Source organism: Anopheles gambiae, chromosome 2 (genome assembly GCF_943734735.2).
Source record: "Anopheles gambiae chromosome 2, idAnoGambNW_F1_1, whole genome shotgun sequence".
In the NCBI taxonomy this organism is placed as follows: Eukaryota; Metazoa; Arthropoda; class Insecta; order Diptera; family Culicidae; genus Anopheles; species Anopheles gambiae.
Window position 1 is genome coordinate 41,734,401 of NC_064601.1, and position 15,871 is coordinate 41,750,271.

Here is a 15,871-nt window from a genome sequence, read left to right on the forward strand (position 1 = left end):
AGGATTATTTTTAGAATTCCGTAACTAGGACACACCACTAGAGATTTAGGGGAGGGAACGCGAAAGGGCGAGAGCGAGAGCGTTTGTTTTCAAATCGGCGTTCACGTTTGTTCGGCTGCCATAATAACACCGTCTTAGTTAGGTGTCCCGTGGTGAGAAGTAGGGAAGCTGGTTAGCAAAGTGGGCGTGCAAAAGTGTTTGAAACGTATAAATAAACATATCGAAACGTTTGATGAAATCGATGGAAGTCCGCTTTGATATTACATTATGTGTATGCATACGATCACTGCAGTCCTTGCTCGAGATGGCGATCGAGATGTTTTGTGTTTTGCAGTTTTCATTGGTTTATTAACGCATGATCTTAATCTGTATATGCAAACTGATCTTTGCGGTCGAGAATCATTCAAATCATAAGGTCACACTTTTTTGGAAAACGGCCACCTTACATTTCTGTCAGTGTCTGGTGCAATATGCATCCTGGCATTCGAAGTGTGTAATGCCGGAGAAATACTGTATTTACGTTGCGGAAGTATAGAAACAACCGTGCGCTATTCTGGTGCCGGGTAGGGCAGGAGAGCTCTTCCCTTTCTGCCGTAGCGATCCCCGGGCAGTACTCGGCGGTTATGTCAGCTGACGCGTGTTAAACTTTCGCTTTCGGATTGGTATTTTTAGCGATCGAAAGTAGCAGTGACGATATGTTTCTTTTTTTTTGCAACATATTCTCCGCGCCGCCAGCATTAGTATGTGCTGTTGGATCGTGAATGTTATGGGTGGCAAGGGAGTAGTGTGGGAGAGATTAATTTATTTCTACCTCGATACGGTACTTTGTCGTTTTTCGTTAACATAGAATCGTTGTAACGGACTAACCTTTTCTTCCTTTTTCTTTTCTTTTTGCAGATAGAAAGCATCCCTTTACGACACAAGGATTAGCCTTCGGGCAGCATCCAGCAAACCGAGCGTGGTTGGTTTGGCGCGTACAGGAGTCTGGATGATGAGTAGCTTCGGCGGCTTGCAGAGCGGAGGCGGCCTAAACTTCACCACCGGTATCGGTAGCGTTGACGGAAGCGTTTCGATCGTCAAGCAGGAACCCACGGTATACACGGCTTCGTCCGCGGACGGCGGAACGAACGCAGGCAACAACAGTAGTTGCAACACGATCAACAACAACAACAACAACAACAACAGCCACAATCAGCAACACCATTTCCAGCAGAACACCTTCATGATGGACGCACTGAGCAGCAATCCGATGCTGACGACGGCATCGATGCCGATACCGTCCCGGAGCGCCAACCATCAGCGCGTGATGCAGTCGGATCTGGACTTTGGTAACGAGATGGACCACCAGTTCCGCAGCTCTGGCCAGCTGCTGCACGATGTCGGCGTGATGGCGGCCGGCAACGGCGGCAGCTTCCAGACGGGCAGCCTGCCCACACAGATGGACGGCATGTTTCACAGCGGCTGGGACAACCTGATCCTGACCGCGGACGGTATCGATCTCGGGCCGATGAATGCGGCCGGCCTGCAGATGATGGACACGTGGAACAATTTAATTTCCCCGTCCTCGACGGTGTCGTCGGCGACGCAGCTGGACGAGTCGGGCATACAGCAGGTGATGGTCGGCGACGGTACCGCGATCGTGCTGGGCGGTGGTGGCGTCGGTGGCCTCGGCGCCGGACAGCAGCTGATGGAAGAGTTTGAGGTGTACCCGCTGGAAGATTTCAATGACGGGCTGCTGTGCAATGATTTGAACACGATCGACGGGCTGTTTCACGACGATATAACGCTGCTCAGCCAGCCGCTGAGCCAGCAGTCGCCGAACCTGAGCGGTGACAGTGCCATCATCCTGTCGCCCAGCCTGCCCCAGCAGATTCTGGGCCGTTCGTCGAACCTTACGTCCGGCGGGCTGACCATCTTGGCGAGCGGCGAGAACACGGTCGGCAGCGTGGGCAGTAACAGCGTGTCGTCGGGCTTCGGACCGGCCACGGCCGCCAGTGGCATGCAGCTGCTCACGAACGACCCGATGGTGGCGGCCAACTACATCAGCAACACCAACAGCAACAGCAGCTTGCTGTACGATGAGCAGACACGCATCTCCTCGTCGCCGTTCGAGCTGTACACGAAGCAGGAACCGGGCAGTGCGGTCCAGTCCCCGCTCGCCTTCTCGCCCAGCAGCCACGGTTCCAGCCCGTCCATTTCCGAGGGTGGCCACCTGATGGTACCGCAGGCCGGCAGCTCAGCGGCGAAGAATTTGCTGCAGCAGCAGCTGCAGAGCTCGTTCAACAACAACAACACGATGTACAACGGTGCCTCGAGTACGATAAGCGCCGGCAAGCTGATCAAGAGCGGCGGTGCGACGTCCCCGGGCAATAATAACAGCGACACGGCGAAGAACCAAAACCTGGGCGGTAGTAGCCCGGGCCTTGATGCTGGTGCACACCAGCAGCAGCCGCAGCAGCAGATGCCACTGCGCGCTTCGCGGCGTGGCTTCAACTTTAGCCGGAACAGCGGCAACGTGGGTCAGGTGCAGCATAACCCGAAGTATTCCACCCTGCAGCAGCTGCTGATGAGCAACACGTCCGATCGGCTGGGCAGCGGCGGCAATCTGGTGCTGGGACAGTCGGTTCCCGCCGGTAGCGGTTCCGCCGGGTTGCTGTCCGGTGCCGCGCTCAGCCCCGGCGGTAGCGGCGGCAGTTACTCCGGCCGGCGTCTGTTGCAGGCCCAGCTGGCGGCGGGAACGACGAGCGCGGCCGTTTCGGTCGGCTCGAATGCCGGCACGTCCGGTACGGCAATGTCGCGCTTGTCCTCGTCCGCACCGACACACATTTCCGGCTTTGAGCAGATTTGGCAACGGCGCGAGCCGCGCCCACATCTCCTGTCGACCGGTAGTTTGGCCGAGGCCGGCTCAACCTCTTCGCTGAGCACCGGAAGCATCCTTAGCCCGGAGGCGCCCGATTTTTCACACGACGAAGGCTACTCAGACGATAGCGATCACTATGAGGATTACTCCAGCGGCGAAGGTATGTTTGTGCTTGATGTTTGTGAGCGTTGAGCGTTGTTTCTTACCGCATTTCCCTCTTCTGTTGCTACAGATTCGGATAGCGAGGATACGGGCAAGGTTTCGTCCAGTGCCGGCAGCAAGGCAAAGCGCTACTTCTGGCAGTACAATGTGCAGGCGAAGGGACCGAAGGGACAGCGTTTGGTCATCAAAACGCAGGTGGAGGATCCGCACGTGCTGAACGCGGTTACCGATCCCGTATTCAGCCCGAACTGCTCCGTTCGAGGCATTAAGGTTGGTGTAAAAAGCAGGCTGCAGGCACTCTGCAATTGCCCGACATTTTGACTCTTATCTTATGACCCGAGCGTGCCGCTGCAATCGTTGCATTTCAGTGTGGATTGCATTGCAAGAAAATAAGCTTTGCCTTTTATATAGTATACCCGTCCAAATTAAGAAGAAAAGCCGTATAAATTTTAAAATTCAACAAAATTTCATCAAAAAGTGAACTAACCGTTTTGGATTCTTTCTCTTCTTCTTCTTCTTCTTCTCTTTTTTCTTTCTCTTACAAAATACGAAACGCCTCCTCTTTACATTCCATTCCAACCTTCGACACACTCTGGTGGCGATTATTATGTGCGCACACATCGGTACGGGAATCGCTCGAACGTACGGTTAATGTTCTTAAGAATCTTCGTTTACAGCACAGCGGCAAGGCGCGGAAGGGTGACGGCAACGATCTGACGCCGAATCCTCGCAAGCTGCACAACATCGGCAAGGAGCTGGACAAGCTCGGCCGCGTCATCAACGACATGAAGCCCGTTAGCGAGCTGCCGTTCAATGCGCGCCCGAAGACGCGCAAGGAAAAGAACAAGCTGGCGTCGCGGGCCTGCAGGCTGAAGAAGAAGGCACAGCACGAAGCGAACAAGATCAAGCTGTACGGGCTGGAGACGGAACACAGTGCGTATACGCGAACAATTGTAGCAAACAAACTTGTATATTATTATGTGCTTGATGAATTGTATGAGGTTGTAACGAATCTGGTTTTGCTTCTCTCAACAGAGCGTCTCATGAACGGAATATTGCATCTGAAACAGATCCTGGTGACGAAGTGCAGCAATGCGGGAACGGCCAGTGAGAACCCAGAAGAGTACAAACAGCAACTAGACACGTTGGTGCAAACGTCATCCAGTAAGTGTTTGAACTGCTGAGGGTGGGATTAGCACCGACATCGCTTAACGTACTTTCTTTACCTCTATCCTTTTTTGTATAACAGAAATAAAAATTGCTGGCAATTCTACTGAGTTTGTGAACAAAATGCTCGAGAATGTGCGGACGGGTAACAACACCAGCATAGATACGGTGCTGGAGCACTTCTAGATCGGTCCGGAAGCTTCCTGTTGTGTTGTGCGCTTGTTATGAACGATACAGCAACGTGTGTGTGCGTGCCGAGAGGAGGAGGAGGAGTCGCGAAGTCGAATGGTGATGGTTTTGCGCGTCATTTTCTCTCCACTCTGGAGGGAAAGTCGAACCAGCACCAAATCACCAATGACGAATCAATGAGACTGTAAGATAAAAAAAAAAGAAAGCAACCAATTACCTTCGTTTTGTTTAAAACTACATAATATTTTCTAATGAGCGTGCATTGTATGAATAATGCATAAAACGGCACATGATGCACATAGTGCGGCGAGGAATAAGTGATATTTGCCATTGCGCTGTTGGCAGACGCCGGCAGCAGTGGTGCAAAAGCAATCACTCCGGATGGCGCAGTGAATGAGAAATTACTACCACCTAAGAGAAGATCGTTGCAGAAGAAGGAGAAGCATTTGTACGGGGAGTGCACTTTCCATGCAAAGTGCAATCCAGAACACGTGACAGAGCGAGATAGAAGAGCAAGAGGGAGAGAGAGATAAAGCGAGGGAGGAATGCTGAAACATATGTTGGTCATTATATGATATTTGAACAAGCATTAGCGAGTAAGAACACATTTCTTTACATGCATATACATATACGTAGATACACTGTAAGGTACCGGATAAGGATTATTCAAACCTGTTTTTGTTTGTCAGTACAACTTGTTACATTATATATATACGGATATATTTTTTATACGAAGTTGATCACTAAAAGAAAACAAGCACCAAGTACTAATTTGGATTTATTGCCTCCACTTTTCTTCTTCTGTTTGTTGCAAACTCATCGAGCAAGCGCCTTGTAGTGCGTTCTCTCGATTGGAAAGTGGTGGTCGTGATCTTCTCCAGTTAAACACTTTACCTCTACAACGAAATCAAAACCACACTGGTTTCTTTTGTATAAAACCCCAATCTCTGATCAAATCAACTTCACAGAAATCACCTCTATTATGTGTACAGCAGATTACAAATATTGGTAACCGGTATGACCAACTATCCCTAAACCAAAACCACACGGACTGAGATGAGTGCCGCGTCAAACGCGACCATATACTTATCATACTTTGTGCCACACAAACTACACGCGCGCGTACATATACATGCAGTTACACATCCATCCAGCGTGACCAATAGGGTTAACAGGAACAAAAAAAAAAACACAAACGAATGAAATGAAGCTCAGGAACAAAGTGCGTGTGTATTGGGGTTGGATTGAACAATTGCAGTTTTTTATTTCTTACAAACGTGCTTACTTTAGAACCATTTTTGTTATTTTTTTTTCAAATTCAATGTGAAAACGAGTTGTGTCGGAGCAATGGAAACTGTATGTTTGAGATACAGGATAATTTACACATAAGGATCATTTTAACATTCAAACTTTTTCTCTTTAAAAATGAAGGATGGGAATTATTTTGTGTGCCGTAGGTGTGGATATTGAACGAGACGAATGAAATGCTTGAAGAAAGCAAACAAAAAAAAACAAAAAAAGAAATGAAGAGATTGCATATGCGTACACTGACCGACGTGAATGTGAATGAAAATTACCTTTAACGTATAAAAACGATAACCATTGATAATTGATAACGTATGTACCTAATTACCCTGGCGTAAAAAAAACAAAACACACAAACAGACATTATATAGATATGTATACACATATAATCTTTTTACATTTTCTCAACTATTGTGTGCGATTAATCCTTGTAGGATGGGTTTACGAGAAAGATAAGGAACAGAATGGAAATAGATAGAGTGATAGGATAGATACTGCGGGTGTCAGCGGTTTGTTTTTTTGTTTTGCGGAAGAACACGATGGAAGAATACAGCCGCCCCTGGCCTCTGGAGTAGTAGTAGTTCTGTAAGTGCTATAGTATGTAACGAATACTTTTTTGTCTGTACCCCTGTTTTTTTACTAGATATTTGACATACTACTCAGCTCACTGGTGTCGCATGTGTTACAGGAATCTTGTCGCATTAGTTGTGTGAAGTGCGTTCCGAGATGTTCGAAATCGATCGTTACTTTCTCGCCCCAATTCCTCCTTTTTCATAATCGTAGTTGTTTAAGCAAGACAGCGCATAGTACAGGCAGCGCCCTCTAGCGATGGGAGATGAAGCAGTGTTAAGGATAGCTTTTCTGCGTTGCATTACACAGCCGGTACGAAAATTCAGTGATCATTTCCGTTTTCCAAGTGTTTTTATTTTCCTTCTTCCTGGTTGTGTAGTGAGCGGATAGTTTAGCGAGGCTTTGTTCAGGAATATGGGAGATCGAGCGTGATCGAGCGAGAGAGGGAAAGAGCTTAGAAGTGTACCTTAAGCAGCAGCATCAGACTAATACTGTTGAATGTTCTGGTTATTTTAGGCACTAGTACCCGGGAAAAGAAGAACGGTTTGCCCCCGTGCAGTCCCCCCGGGGCTAGGGATATCGAAAAGTGTGACCAAAGTGCTTGTTTGGAAAAGAAAACGGCCTGGCGCTAGGAATGATTTTCGAAATGAGGATGGTTTAATACTACAACGCTTTAATATCGGTTCAAAGGCGAACAGTCGGTCCCTCAGATGGTTCTGCAAATAAGCGACATTATTCTGGTACTTGGTTGGGCACAACACATACAGCTTTAACCCCCACACGCACCCATTGATTGCAGCAGTTGTAAACGAAGAATTGTGATAATATTTTCTGTTTTGCTGCAAATTGTCTGTTGTATACAGAAACTTGCAAGCTGCCATACTGCATTTATTTGAATTCCAGCGTCGAAGCGTGCGTTTTTGTATGTCCTGTGTGTATGTGTAACATGAACACGCAGAACACGTAATGAACACAGTGGTAAAGACAACGTTTATGTTTTTAAATTGATTTTTGTTCGTTTTTCCTTCTGTATCTTTTTTTGGAAAATAAAGGGCACCCCGATGCACTTCCGTGGTTGATTTTTGTGTGCAGCATGCAACCCCGAGAAATCTGTCCTGCAGCAGCAACGTACAACAAACCTACAAACAATCTGTGATTTTCGTTAATGTTATAGTGAGCGTTTTTGTAGTGTCAGCTTCTATTTTTACTACGATAGGAAGGTTTTGTGCTGTTTTTGGGCTAGGAACAGCGTGCAGTTATGTCTTTTTGTTTGTCCGTATTTCCAATTTAGTTGTTTTGCGTTCCGTTTGTTTCTGGTTTGCTGCAGATTACATTAAGCAATAATAATTATTTGCGATGCATCTTACCGTTTCCAAACTCTCTTTCTCTGAGTTATTGTGTTGGGATCAGACAAGCGGACTGACACGAAAAGGTTGAATAAGGCACGCAAATAGTAGAACTAGCGCAGTCAGCGTATGCTCAGGTTTGTTGACTAATGGCATAGTATGGCACTTGCTTCCGATGTTTCTTTTCCAACGTAGCATTAAGCATGATGGAGCTGGATTGAATTCGTCTTATTACTTACCTCTGTTTGTTGAATTTATTGATATTGGCTATATTTTACCCTACACAGCTCTGCTGCAAGATTTACTTTACAATACCAGAGTAGAATGTAAGTTTTTTTATATCTTGACGAATTGATTGGAAAGTTAGGATTTTCAAATAATCGCGTGTGCTATTGTTTAAAATTCAAAACGGCAACGGCATGGAATTATAGTTGCATCTAAATTGTATAAACTAGAATTTAACAAATTGATTTATTCTTACAAGCGTGAAAACACTCAATTTGAAGATCGTGCCCAGTGTGTGGTAGAAGATATGTAAGGCAATTTGGTTTTCATCCACTATCAATCATTTCCCGCGGTGTTTATCAAACATATGGTCTGCAAAATAATGCGTTATTATGTTGCTTTAAATTGAGGCAGTCTCTACCCAGATAACAAAAAAAAAACAATTCGAAAATTAAAAAAAATCGCAACAATATCCTATACACTATTGATTATTACAAAAGTTTCTCTTTTTGAACATGAATAACTCTATTATCAACATCCCTCGTGTTGTACTTGTTTTACTTAAACTTAATCTTACTACAGTTAGCTTTTTTCGCAAATTAAAACGGAGGATTAAATTTAGTGCGAAAAATCAAACGCAAGTCTAATGTTCCTATCCCAAATTATGTCTAGGAAGCAGAAAAGGAATTTGCAGCGAGACACTTATCGAAATGAATGATTGGCAAACCAAATACAGGTTAACATCGTAAACACATCATAAAAAACCATTAATTCTACAATTCTCCTCTCGCAATCAAATGATGAACACAATGATAATAACCAAGCTGAAACAGGCCTCTAGCCTCTTGCCCCCCCCCCCCCCTCCTTCGCTCGTTTACACAGCCCAAGTGGATCGAAACAAATTGTACAAACATAATACAACAACGCGTTACAGCGTCAAAGCGTGTGTCAACTAAGGACTACTTTAGTGATCATCATCTACAAAAATGTGTGAAGCAGTAATTAGGATGAATGTTCTTTTTTTCTACGTTTTTTTCCTTCTTCTACCGGTACCTGGCTACAGTTCGTTGCAAAAAGCAGTGCAGCCCGCAGTGCTGGTCTGCAATGCCAGTTTGCAGTTCCTTTCGTACAGAACGCATAGAATGTACAAATATATTTCTTTCATCCTCACAAGCTTTGAAATTGCTTCACCGGGTGGTGTGGTTTACTGCTCTGGTACAAATATTAGGATGGACACAATTGGATAAAGGAAAAATCTGGTCGATTTACACTACCTCAGCACGATGACGAATGTATCGTAGAAGAGAAGAGAAGAGATAACACCCAACACTAACCGAAGCAAATACGGAAAACAGAAAAGGGAAAACCACACAAGCAGAAGCTTGTATACAAAGGAAAATGTATATTTTCATGAATACAAAACTTTATACACGCGCGCCCACACATATTGAACTCCGTTTAACGAAGCCTTTCATCATCCCGTCAACGGTTGTGTAAAGAGCGGTAGTCTGTTGTGCAGTTGCCGAAGGTAACGCTTTAGGATGTAGGATAACACGCATGTGATTATTACAATGAGATTGCCATAAACTGCATGAAGCAACAAGAAACACTAAAAACCATGTACGTACTCTACGAATCAAAGAGTTGAAACAACTGCTCCCCTTTAGAAAGTGCTGTTTTGTTTGCGCTCTTCCTCCACACTCTCTTTCTCTCTCTACAAGAATCCAAATCATAAAACCCATCTGTAATAGAAAAGCGTTTTAAACGCTTAGCTGCTTGAAACTTTACTTAGTGAGAGGCTGCTAAACAAAAAAAAAAAGAAGAAACAATACACTGAAATACAAAACGAAGAAAAATTCGCGGAAAATAACAAAGCCAAACTAAAAACGAAGGTAACGATAACAAGTGAACTACATTCTGGTGGGAGCGTGTGAGAAGCATGTACTAAAATAGGGCCATGTTTGCTAAGTACAATGGAGTGTATATTTTTATAAACATTTTCAATTGACATATGAATAAACACACTCAGCAGCAACATATGAAAAGAAAAGGAACGAAATGAAATAAAAATAAAATGACTTGAAGCAGCTTGACGGTAGATTACTGATTCATCTGAAGTGTAGGGTGTTTGATTTATCTAACTTGGTTATGATTTTTAAAAGCAAATCTTAGGGCCACTTCGACACGCGTGTACGAAAGCAGGAAGAAACAGATCCCTTTTTGGATGCAATAGGCTTGATGCTATTTTGCTCCGTTGGAAGAATGGAGAGGCATTTTAAATTTTGTAAAATGGGGTACCGTAACAGTTCAAATCGCAAGCTTTTTGAATGAGTTCTTGCGTTATTGGTTTCCTAGACACGAACGAAGATAGCGAACCACTTCGTAGCAGGTCTGCAATGTAATGAGACGAGCAAAGATGCAAGGACGAGCAAATATGTGTAACAAGGGTCGAAAACTACCAATTGTAATAGCTGTGCTTACGTTGGATTAAACACAATAAAACTTTCATCTGAGATACTGTAATGGATAATAAAGGAACTAAAAGTGTATGTACAAATGAAATGTATTCTTTTTTTATACTAATTTTGAGAAATCTTGGACCGGATTGAATAAACGGAGTTGTGTAGCAATATTTACCTGGTGCGAAGTTTTGTTTTGTAATTTTACCCTTGTGTTTTTAACGAAATTTTAAAGAAATGAAAAAGTAAGGAAATTTTTTTACTCTGATTCTATTTTTATCTACTAAGTTTTCAGTGAAACCCCTCATAACGAGTATAACGAGCAAATCTAAATGATCTACATATACCCCTCTTAACGAGTAAAATCTCGTATAACGAGCAATTTCATTTGGATCAATGGATCTACCTGCTCATGAAGGCGAGAATTTCGATACTAAGAACTTATCACTTGATTACTGTTGGCACTTAGAGGTGTCCCGTAAGGTTGTGATGCATATATTCCATATATACATACCCTTTTCTTAGCCTGTAACAAATTACTTCATTTTTCATACTAATGAAAAAAAACCTCGGGCCTTAGGATTTTTTCGCATTACGAGTGAGTCATTGGAAAGGAATAACCTCGTTATGAGGGGCTCCACTGTATTTGCCATAAGGATACATTAATTATGGAAAGGATTATTTTGCAACGAAATGTCCTTGCTGGGTTTATGCTTACTGCAAGGCATACAACGCGGTATAACAGAATGGTAGTACATTTAGCGAGCTATAATATGTGTTTGAAAAGATAAATTCAGATACAAATTTCATCCGATAAAATAAATTCTCGTATTGTTCTTCGCAAACTTAAAGTTCGCATAGAAAAAAATACTCATTTACGTTAAAATTATATTCAATTTTAAGGTTGTAAGGTTTTAAGGACATTCTACCATAATTCCTTTTCTCTGGCAAAGTGTTATACCATGTGCGAAAAAGTTATAACAGAATGCATTGTCCTGATCGAAAAAATATCCTTAAAGTATTGGATGCTACCATAATGTCTAAAATGGTCCTTTTACGGTCCTTGGAAAGGCTTGTGTAGAGATGATGCCTAAAATTAGCAGTCTGTGTTGAATTTAAATCTGTTTTTTTCTTTAAATAATTTTAAGGGCATAACACGACGGCTGGTTTACTGACGACGACAACCAGTCTTACAAGTCTTACACTCAAAATCATGGTATATCTCCATTAAAATTCATATAACACTAGGTCGCAATCACCGCATCACCTAATTATTGTAGTTGTGTGGTATCGCGATAAGTCTACAGGCAAATGTGTGTATTTAAACTATTTTATTGCTCTTAGTCAAGGTTGTTGCAACCTTGAAAGTTAAGCCCTATTGTTCCACTTTAACCTAATTAGCTATCAAGAGTGGCATGAACAAGCATCGGCTGCTGAAACCAGTCACACTGTACACCGCCAACGGCAATTAATTAGTTTTATGGTGCTGATCCGCAATGATCCGCAACATTATGCGACCAGAAGAAGAAGATGGGAACGTCCACAAACACTAATGCACAGTTTGTCCTGACACCATGCTGCGATTGGTGCATGTGCGTATCTGCCGGGAAGGTGAACGTCGTGTCTGGCGTCTAAGAGGGTTGGGTGGCCATAGCAAAGGTCGAACGGTTCGCCGAACATTAATCAATTATCTGCCAAACAGTGCACAACTATGTTACCCGCATGCCATAGTGAACATATAAAAAGAGATGCGAATCTAGGACTCTTATTCTCGTCCGATCTTTCTGTTTGTACCAAAGAGAACAAAATTGGAATCATAAAAAGCGGCGTATAGGACGAAGCGATACGAAGAATTTGCTGAAGGCTTGAAAGAATTTGTTGCACTTTTTGCATTCTTAGGTAAGATTAGAAACACTGATATGATGCTGATTGGCATAACTGTATGTTATGCTCTGAGTTTTGTTTGTTATAGGTTTTTTTCTTAACGTTCAATAGGAAAGAAATCCAAAAAACGAAATTCAAAGGTCCTTTTGCAATTCTATGCAGCTCAGATTGCAGGCGATCTAAAAAAAAAACACAAACACACAACCTTCAGATGTTCTTCTTATGTTGGATATTTCTAAATCTACACATTGATCTTGCAAAATGTTTGCAGATCGAAAAACAAAATTTATAAAATATTTCAACCAATGATATCATTTTTATGATAAATGCAACAGATTCAGATTAATGCAACATAATGTTTAAACTTATGAAAATACTCAATGTTACCAGATAACACATTCTGGAGTATTTTTGTCAGGAACAAATATCAGGTTTTTTTTCTGAAAACTCTAGCTGTAACAAAAAAGTCAAAAATACAGAAACAGAAACAAATAAAATGAGAAGATCATTACAAATAAAAACTGGAACAAAAATAATGATAATAATACCAATAGAAATATTTAAAAAATGAAAACATATTCAATGAATAGAATCATTGACAAAAATGACAAATAAATAAATAAAACAAGACACAAAATCCTGCATAATGTTTTATGTAATTATACATCTCTTGAGCGGTCCCGTGTCCAACTCGAACGACTCAATAACATGCCCGTCATGGGTTCAAGCCCAGAATGGACCGTCCCCCCGTAGCAAGGATTGACTATCCGGCTACGTGGTAATGAATTAAGTCTCGAAAGCCTGTATAGACCGGCATGTCCGCGTAGGACGTTACGCTAAATAGAAGAAGAAGACCATCTTTTTACACGCACACCTGTTGATATTTAAAAAAACTACAGATTACTGAAAAATGATGAAAAATTAACTGAAAAAGGCTGCATTTAACCTTTTCCTAATTTAGAAATAAAGCTAATTTCATTAGATGACAGTTTTGTGTCAAATAACTGGAAAAGATCGCTACTACGATCATACCACTAAACGACACTGAGCTTCCTAGTGTTCGTTTCTTAGGATCGCTTTTACAATCTTTTCGGCTAAATTTATGAAACCCACCAACCATTACTTTTCACCACCACCCAGAGATTGTGTGACTTTGGACAGCTTTACTACCGTTCATATCCTTAGGGCTGGCTCCTGGTTTACTCCTTTCTCCTGCGTCTACCACAACCGTTGCACTTCTAGCCTTCGTCCACCTGCAATTTGTTTGTTTTCGCGAGCGCGTTGCTGTGTGTGGGTTTCAGTTCCGCTGCGCGACCGGAAGAAAGTGGTACGAGAAGGAGCCCAACTCTCGCTCGACTTGCTGCTTCCGCATTTTCCACACCGTTCCACATCGATTGAACAGCTGGTTTGCGCTGGTAGCATCCGGTTGGAGCGGGAAGGAAGGCAAACGTTGAGTTTCTTCGCTCACTCTGGAAGTCATGTCATCTTTACCGTCGCTTAACCGCGCTGGTACGGTGCGAAACGGTAAGTTTTCTGTTGCGAAACTCTCCACCATTGCCGCGTTTTCGCCACCACAACGCGCAAGTTTACGCCACCAAAAGTGCATACCCGTGGCAACGTCTCCCTGCACTGCGAAGCAATCGGGCAGTGTTTGAAGCTTCCATCGTTTTAAGTTACGGTTTTCCCGACACCTCGGTGGCTGTGGACCACACTGAACAGGGCTTTGAGGAAAATACAACAAAGCGAACAAATCACACAGAGACACAGAGAGAGAGAGAGAGAGAGAGAGAGAGAGAGAGAGAGAAAGAGAACGAACGAGAAACAAGCGTGGATAAGCGTCACTGTAAATGGGTCCCGGTCAGTAGCAGCAGTGCAAATCGAATCGCAGCACAATCCGGCAGCCCCAAAAACTGGTACCGGGGGGGAGGAGGGCACAGGAAGGAAGGTGGCAAAATCCGCCAATGCAATGCAAAATATGGTGTCGGATTTTAATGGATTTGTTTGTTCTGGAGCGGAAATGAAAATTGCTATTCCTGTTCGCGTTCCCCGGCGAGGTGGGAAGAGAGGTGAGCAAGGCGAGTGGCGAACGAACACGACGATGGCGCACTTAAACCTGAACGCCCTACAAAAATCCGGCTGATGTTTCGGTTCCCTCGGTGCAGATGGCAGGTGCATTTGCCGGGTTTGTACGCAAGGTGTGCATTAGTCCCGGGGCCGCCGAACGTGACGCTGCATAAGCCCGGGGAAGGAAAATGGTGAAACAAAAATGGCCCTAAAACGGACAGCAAACGGACGGCAAAGCTGTGGCAAAGCGGGCAGAGTAGAAGAAGAAAAACATAAATCTGTACTCGACGCTGGAGCTGAAGGGAAACACAAGCACACACACACCCACACAGGGGAGGTCGGAAAAGCTGGTCATACACAGCTGGACGGAGCTGAATGTTGGGCAGTGCCGGAGGTGATGTTTATGGAAGGAGGGGGCACTGGCCATCGGGAAAAGCGGAACCACGCGCACACCTTATCTACCGCGATACCGATCTTCGTACGTACGTGATCACCAAGCCGATAAGCATCGAGGACGGCAAATTGGAAAGCCTTCGCCAGTGCTGGTGGGTGTGCTGGAAATGAAAAGGAATTAGGACGAACGAGCGGGAGAGAGAGAGAGAAAAACCCGACACACACACACAAACTTTTAAAAATACACGGATTAGAGTACAGCCGGGACACAGGGAAAAAGCAGACGGACTTAATTAACCAAATGGCTTCGGGATACCGTACGAAAGGGAGACTGTCCTCACAAAACGAACTGTTTTGGCGTATTTGTATCGGGAGTTTCGTTTGTTCCTTGCGCTGTCATACGACGTGGACGTGGTACTACAAATGGAACACATATTTGCTGTGTGGTCCGTACCGCACAGACACACTTACACACGCAGGGCACGAATCTGGTGGTAAAGCCCTCTACGGCACCCGTCCGGAGCATTATTTACATTGATTGAAAATGTCGTGAGAAGATGGGTGAGTGTATTTCCTGTGTGTGCTTGGTTCTGTTTAAAAAGGTCAAGGCATATGCGGCTTAATGGAAAAGCGTCGTGGCATGTCGCTTTATTTGAGAGAATTGGTTTTAAAAAGTGATCAAATAATGTGGGATGTTTTAAAATATTTGGTAAAATCCTATTCTGTTCATATCATTTTATACATACTGAATATTTTTCCGGAATTTTGTTTTAGATATTTACTTCTGTGTCTCTAATATGGTTCGGAAAATCTGAATAACTATCAATAAGTGATCATGGGCAAAAAATGTATGTATTATTATAAACATAACGAAGTGTAGTAAGCTTTATAAATGATTCTCCGCAGATGAAATAAAATGTGAAATAACTGAATTGTTAAATTAATAAATAAATAACTTTATTAAATCATGCGAACAAAGGTTTTCTAAAACGAACGAGGAAAATCCTAGAATAATAAGTAAGATTTTGTATTTCGTATTGTATTTTGTATATAAAAAAATGAATGCAAATGGATATCCAATATGATTTACCAGATTGTTAAAAACATCGTCTCAATGTTATAACAATGCTAAATTAAATTATTAAAGATTCCAACATTTTTAAAATTGGAATTGGAAAATAGGATTAAATAAAAACATGTGAAATACATGGTTTATAATTCCCTTTGAAGAAATTCGTTCCTCATAT

General features: G+C 43.2%; 1 protein-coding gene across 6 annotated transcripts in view; it reads left to right on the forward strand.

The window, feature by feature from the left end:
- The window catches only part of LOC1271459 (protein CREBRF homolog), a 28,828-nt gene extending 22,926 nt beyond the window's left edge, over positions 1-5,902 (forward strand). For 4 of the 6 annotated variants that reach the window (XM_061649509.1, XM_061649507.1, XM_061649508.1 and 1 more), the window contains 5 exons: positions 898-3,020; positions 3,093-3,292; positions 3,685-3,955; positions 4,058-4,186; positions 4,272-5,902. In XM_061649509.1, the coding sequence (XP_061505493.1) occupies positions 989-3,020; positions 3,093-3,292; positions 3,685-3,955; positions 4,058-4,186; positions 4,272-4,375 (2,736 nt within the window). In that variant the 5' untranslated portion in view covers positions 898-988 and the 3' untranslated portion in view covers positions 4,376-5,902. The remainder of the gene's footprint in view (positions 1-897; positions 3,021-3,092; positions 3,293-3,684; positions 3,956-4,057; positions 4,187-4,271) is intronic. The other 2 variants (XM_310257.7, XM_061649512.1) reach the window with 1 other exon arrangement.
- Positions 5,903-15,871: the final 9,969 nt, after the last annotated feature.